The 7096-nt window shown below is 42.7% G+C and overlaps 1 protein-coding gene across 1 annotated transcript in view; it reads right to left on the bottom strand.

Moving 5' to 3' along the window:
• MAP4K1 (mitogen-activated protein kinase kinase kinase kinase 1) overlaps positions 1-2923 on the bottom strand; it is a 165268-nt gene extending 162345 nt beyond the window's left edge. Inside the window, exon 1 of the mRNA XM_082263717.1 lies at positions 2796-2923. Coding sequence (XP_082119843.1) covers positions 2796-2900 — 105 coding nt within the window. The 5' untranslated portion in view covers positions 2901-2923. The remainder of the gene's footprint in view (positions 1-2795) is intronic.
• Between the last annotated feature and the right edge of the window lie 4173 nt (positions 2924-7096).

Consider the following 7096-nt stretch of genomic DNA (forward strand, 5'->3'; position numbering starts at 1 on the left):
AACACATGCAGTCCAGTGCATTTTTTTCTGCATCAAAAATGCATGGATAGTAGGTTATATGGTTTTCAAATAGCAAAGTTCACACCAGTGTGTTCAGTTCCAGTGCGTTTCAGTAAAAAGGTAGAATATGCTGAATTTTATCTTCACTGGACTGTACTGGAACGTGGTAAAACACATCAAAAACACACCAGAATGCACCAAAAACGCACTGAAACATACATGTCCTTATTAAAGGTTAAGAAAAAAGAGGGGGAAAAATACACTGAACTGCATCAAAAATGCACTGGAAAGCATCAAAAACATGTAAAAAAAGCGCATACAGAAAAGCATCTGGAACGCATCTGGACTGCGTTTCTATGGTGTGAACTGACCCTAAAGCTGGATACACACTATCCAACTTTTGTGGTTAGATTTCCTTCAGATTTATCTTTTCTATGTAGTGCAAGGGCCTGCCAGATTGCATACAAATTGAAAGTGTTTAGGTTTGACCTTATATTATATGGTTTTGGTAAGTCTAAAGGAAAAAGTCTTCAGAAAATCTTATAGTGTGTATGGCCCATAAGGCTACATTCACATGGGTGGGCGGAGGCATATAGGGGTTGAATAACTAAAACTGGAGAGTGCAAAATCTGGTGCAGCTGTACATGGTAGCCAATCAGCTTCTAACTTCAGCTTGTTAAATCAAGCTTTGACAAAAAACCTGGATGCTGATTGGTTACTCTGCAGAGCTGCACCAGATTTTGCACTCTCCAGGTTTAGTAAATCAAGCCCATAGTTTGCTGCATTCAGAGGTTGCTAATAAAACGCCTCTGGATGCAGCAATACTGTACTATGGCCACACGGGAAATGGACTGTTAGCTGCAGCGCGTTTGTACGGGGCCAGAAATCTGCAGAAATGCCAACTTTGGATGCACACTGCCCGAGTCCAGGGCCAGTCAACGGAGCTATTCACAAGATGAACATCGGCTCTTGTCCTGAACAGAATACAAACCTGACCGCCGCTGCTGTCTGCTCACACAGGGGTTAATTTACTAAAACTGGAGAGTGCAAAATCTGGTGCAGCGCTGCATAGAAACCAATCAGCTTCCAGTTTTTTTTTTGTCAAAGCTTAATTGTACAAGCTGAAGTTAAAAGGTGATTGGTTTCTTTGCACAGCTGCACCAGATTTTGCACTCTACAGTTTTAGTAAATCAACCCCAGTTTGAGCAGGTGGCAACTGGAACAGCTAGTGAAAATCAGATGCCCCTGTGCGGCCATGTGAAAGTAGCCTAAACCCACGTTCGCATTGGACCGATTTGACATGCGACTTGACATCTCAAATTGAGCCTATTGCCAGCGATGGCACCGTGCCATGCCGACTTTGCAGCGCTGCACCACGCACCGATTCCCAAAAGTAGTTTCTGTATTACTTTTGGCGATTTGGGGGCGGGATTTCCATAGACATCTGTGCAGGAACCTGCACAGATGTCTGTGAAATTGCCCCCGAAGTCGGACTGAAATGCCGGCCTGAAATCGCGTGAGTTCAGCTGAATTCGCACAATTCAAAACGGTCTCAGTGTGAACCTGGGCTTAAACAGGATACTATAAACATATCCTATATAAAGTAAGAAAAAAAAACCCACAAAAAAATCAGATTGTGGCACTGTGCGGCCATATGAATGTAGCCTAAACCAACGTTCGCATTGTGCCAATTTGACATGCGACTTGACATGTCAAATCGGAGCCTATTGCCGGCAATGGCACTGTCTGAATCGGTGCGACTCCAACTTTGCGGCGCTGCACCAATTCCCAAAAGTAGTTTCTGTACTACTTTTGGCGATTTGGGGGGGGGGGGGTGATTTCCATAGACATCTGTGCTGGAACCCGCACAGATGTCTGTGAAATCGCCCCCAAAGTCGAACTAAAATGCCGGCCTGAAATCGTGCGATTTCAGCTGAAATCGCACAATTCAAAATGCCCCCAGTGTGAACCTGGGCTCAAACAGGATACTATAAACATATCCTATATAAAGTAAAAAAAAAAAAACACAGAAAATCAGATGCCCCCCTGTGCGGCCATGTGAATGTAGCCTAAGCCCACGTTTGCATTGGACTGATTTGACATGCGACTTGACATGTCAAATCGGAGCCTATTACAGTGCAATGGCACTGTCCGAATCGGGGGGGGGGGGGGTGCAACCCGCACCGATTCCCAAGAGTAGTTTCTGTACTACTTTTGGGGACTCCTGGGGGGGCGATTTCAATAGACATCTGTGCAGAAACCCACACAGATGTCTGTCAAACCGCCCCTGCAGTCAGACTGAAAATGTCGGTTTGAAATCTTGTGAGTTCAGCTAAACTTGCACGATTTCAAACCCGCCCTCAGTGTGAACCTACACTTAAAGTGTTTTGTTATTTCTGTTTGATAACTGCAGAAAATAGCGGTTGATCCTGCCAAAAATCTTTTAAGCTAAGAACTTCCTGTGCTCTCTGCACTATTATCAGTTAGCATGATTCTCAGGTCACTCTGCGGACTACAGATCACCTCCACCCAGAAGAAGACACTTCCTGTCCTAGAGTGACAACACTGCTCCTACAGCAATAAAAAAAGAAAACCAATGCAGCCACTGCCTCTAAGGATTGGTAAACTGCAATATATTACATTTTTGTCGATGTTTTAGATCCTGTAACGTTTACTAAACAGATCATCTCTATTATGGTACTAAGCAGTATCAGTTAGGTATCACTTCTCTTTTACCGAGAATTAACATGATTACCTTCTTTCTGTTAGAAAGCCCCTTCCAGTGTTTGACTCACCTTAAAAACTTCTCCATAGCTGCCGCTGCCCAGCCGGTTTATCAGCTCAAACACATCCTGCGGGTCTTGACTGGAAATAGTCAGCCTGCTCTGGGCATCCATCATGCACACTGAAAGCGTGCAAGTGACAGAAGCAGGCAGTGTGAAACTGGTCGTCTTTGCATGCCGATTGGTTGATAAGGTTGCAGTTTCCTGGATGTGCAGCCTTGTGTTACCATCAGTTCACTTGTCACATCCTCACACAGAAGTCTTCAGTTCACTGCTACACACAAGAACATTCATTGCAAAATAGCTTTACAGAAAAAGCAAAGATGCATATTCCAAGCCAAATACACCACTAGTATTTTTTATCTGAAAACACAAAAGAAAGGCACCCAATACATTACCCTTGGCAGAGGAGTAACTAGAACCTTCAGGGCCCCGATGCAAGGAACCATGAAGGGCCCCGATGCAAGAAACCATGAAGGCCGGGCCGTAGATACATTTTTGTTCTGGGGCGGGTAGCAGTAGGTATTAAGTAAAAGTCTTTTTTAAAAAAACAAATTGCGCCAAATTAAAAAAAGCCAGAAAAAGGAAAAAAACGATGTGTTGCTCATAGTAAGCAATCACATTCTTAATTCTATTTTCTCAGATCCTCTTGAAATTTGAGCCTGATTTCAGTTTTGCCTTCTTCCAGGTTCTTATGAACATTGCCCAGTTTGGTTGGCTATTGTCCAGCCTAAAGCTGGGTACTGGCTGAAGGAAAAAAAACCGACAGATCACTGTACTAAAACTCGCTGTGTTAGTACAGCGATCTCCCCAGCTGTGCTATTGTGTTCCCCCCTCACCAGAACACAGTGTACAGTGCCCTCGGCCATTGGACTGCCCACAGGGTGGTACACTGTAATAGCCAATTTTACTGGGCAGGTGCAAAGGACACCATCTATTGGAAGGAAGCACTCACTGATTTATTTGTTAACCTGGCATACCAGATAAGAGAAGCGGCACTGTGCATTGTTCATACATACAGAACATACCTCACAACTTCCAAGCTTCCGAGAATGAGGGACATGATAGGGAGGAAGTGACTTGCGGCGCATAGCGTGCCGCAGCAAAAATATGGGTGTGGCAAAACACTAGAGTGGGAGGGTCTAAGAGACATGGTTAAACAAAACCTGGGCTTCTTTGTACCTATAAAATACATTAACCACTTAAGCCCCGGAGCATTTGGCTGCTAAAAGACCAGGGTTTTTTTTGCGATTTTTTTACTGCGTGACTATAACGGACAATTGCGCGATGTCGTGCAACGCTGTACCTAAACGAATTTGACGTCCTTTTTTTCCCCACAAACAGAGCTTTCTTTTGGTGGTATTTGATCACCTGTGCGATTTTTTGATCATACACTATAAACAAAAAAGAGCGTCAATTTTGCAAAAATAACAATATTTTTCACATTTTTTTATATGAAATTCCCCAAAAAAATGTAAAAAGCTAAATTTTTTTAACATTTTCGGCCAATTTGTTTTATGCTACATATGTTTGGTAAAAAAAAAATCGCAAAAAGCGTATTTTGATTGGTTTGCGCAAAAGTTATCGCGTTTACTAACAAAGGGAAAGATTTTTGTCATTTTTGGTGGGGGTTTTTTAACGCGTAATGGCGGCAATCTGCGATTTTTTTTGCGGTACTGCGACATTGCAGCGGACAAATCGGACCCTTGACTGACATTTTTGACACTTTTGGGGTTACCAGTGACATTACTGCAGTAATCAGTGCTATACATATGCACTGTTACTGCAAAAATGACACTGGCAGGGAAGGGGTTAACTGTATTGGAGAGGGAGGTGTTAAGTGTGTCCTAGGGGCGTGTTTCTAACTGTAAAGGGACATGGCTATTGGTGTAAAAACAGAGATCAACGGTCCTACATAGTAGAACCGTCTGATCTTCATTTTTACACCAGGGAGAATGACAGGCGGCTTGTTTACATAAGCCGTCCGCCTTTCTCCCTTCACCGGAGCGATCGGGTCCACCGGTCACACGCACTGACTTGTCAGTGAACGAGCCGGGGCTCACAAGTCAGTGACAGGCGAGTGACGTACCCCTACGTCACTCTGCCTGGCCGGGGCTGACCGCCGCAGTATATAGACATGCGGCGGTCGGCAACCGGTTAAGGTCGGGGCCTCCATAATTGCTGTTGTGTTAGACTATTAGGCCCTGACTTTTCACATGTAGCAATTTAGGATCTTTACTGAGCAGATGCAAAGGGCACCATCTTGTGGAAGGAAGCAGCAAAGCACACGCTGTTTTTTTGTTAAACAGGTATACAGGACAAGAGAGTCCATACATACAGAAAAAGAGAAGATATTTAGAATGCGGTACACCCAGGAAACACAACAGTATCGCAACAGCAATGGAAGACTCAGCCCAGCCTTAGTCGATGTCATTAAGGCCCTGTTCACATGTAGTGAGTAGTGATGAGCCGAACACCCCCCGGTTCGGTTCGCACCAGAACACCGCGAACAGAGGAAAAGTTTGTTCGAATAAATGAACCCTTTGAAGTCTATGGGACTCGAACCTTTAACATCAAACGGCCTCATTTTAAAGGCTTAAATGCAAGTTATTGCCCTAAAAAAGTGTATGAGGGTCCAGGTCCTGACCTGGGGAACATGTAGCAATGAAAAAAAAATTTACAATAATTTTTTTAAGCACTGATTTACTGATTTTAATGAGGCTTAAAATGAAACTATAAAAATGAAAATTTCCTTCAAATATCGTGCTTGGGGGGTCCCCTGAATGTGCCTGTAAAGTAGTGCATCTCTACGATGTATGTAGCCTGCTGCAGTTATACTGACATTTCTAAAGCAAAAAATGTCATATACAAATATACATAAAAATTTCAAATCACATGTACAGTGCATTGCGAAAGTATTCGGCCCCCTTGAACTTTTCGACCTTTTGCCACATTTCAGGCTTCAAACATAAAGATATAAAACTGTAATTTTTTTTAAAAAATCAACAACAAGTGGGACACAATCATGAAGTGGAACGAAATGTATTGGATATTTCAAACTTTAACAAATAAAAAACTGAAAAATTGGGCGTGCAAAATTATTCAGCCCCTTTACTTTCAGTGCAGCAAACTCTCTCCAGAAGTTCAGTGAGGATCTCTGAATGATCCAATGTTGACCTAAATGACTAATGATGATAAATAGAATCCACCTGTGTGTAATCAAGTCTCCATATAAATGCACCTGCACTGTGATAGTCTCAGAGTTTCGTTTAAAGCGCAGAGAGCATCATGAAGAACAAGGAACACACCAGGCAGGTCCGAGATACTGTTGTGGAGAAGTTTAAAGCCGGATTTGGATACAAAAAGATTTCCCAAGCTTTAAACATCCCAAGGAGCACTGTGCAAGCGATAATATTGAAATGGAAGGAGTATCAGACCACTGCAAATCTACGAAGACCTGGCCGTCCCTCTAAAATTTCAGCTCATACAAGGAGAAGACTGATCAGAGATGCAGCCAAGAGGCCCATGATCACTCTGGTCGTATACTGTAGAAATCTGGCCTTTATAGAAGAGTGGCAAGAAGAAAGCCATTTCTTAAAGATATCCATAAAAAGTGTTGTTTAAAGTTTGCCACAAGCCACCTGGGAGACACACCAAACATGTGGAAGAAGGTAATAAAGGTAAATAAGGTAAATAAATTTTCCTGTTATTTATGTAAGTAATCGTGGTAACTATGATCGAATATATGACGTGCCAGTGTCAGAAGGTGGAGGGGCCACGGCCCAATGCTCCATTCTTGACACATACCGATATTCGCAACAACTCAATCATATGATATTAAAGTACGAACTGTATAACTATGATGCTAATGTTTGTTTTCTCCTGTCACCTCTTTAGTTGGTCACTGTTAATTCCTTATACCCCTGAGGAAGCGGTTCACACCGCGAAACATGTCAGGTAGTGGAAGTCGGATACACTAGAGGTTTGCATATCGGCTAGGGTTGCCCAGGCCGGCAGCAACCTCTTGGGGAGTCCACCCACTCAAATAAGGCTGTGACTACATGTTGATACTGTGATGTTCGCCATCATGGCACACATTTTTATATTGTATTTTATGATTTTTTGTCTGCCATTATGTCTGTTTGATATATGATCATACATCCCACTGTTGGGATTATTTGTATACAATAAAGCTATATTTTTAAGAAAATAATAGATCACACAATTTCCTGTGTCATATTGGTTATGTTAAAACGGTACCTTTAAAATCCCAACCTATGCCCCAACATTCGATACTTCTGTGTACTCAATTA

This window comes from Pelophylax lessonae (genome assembly GCF_965119305.1).
Source record: "Pelophylax lessonae genome assembly, chromosome: 7".
NCBI classification, from domain to species: domain Eukaryota; kingdom Metazoa; phylum Chordata; class Amphibia; order Anura; family Ranidae; genus Pelophylax; species Pelophylax lessonae.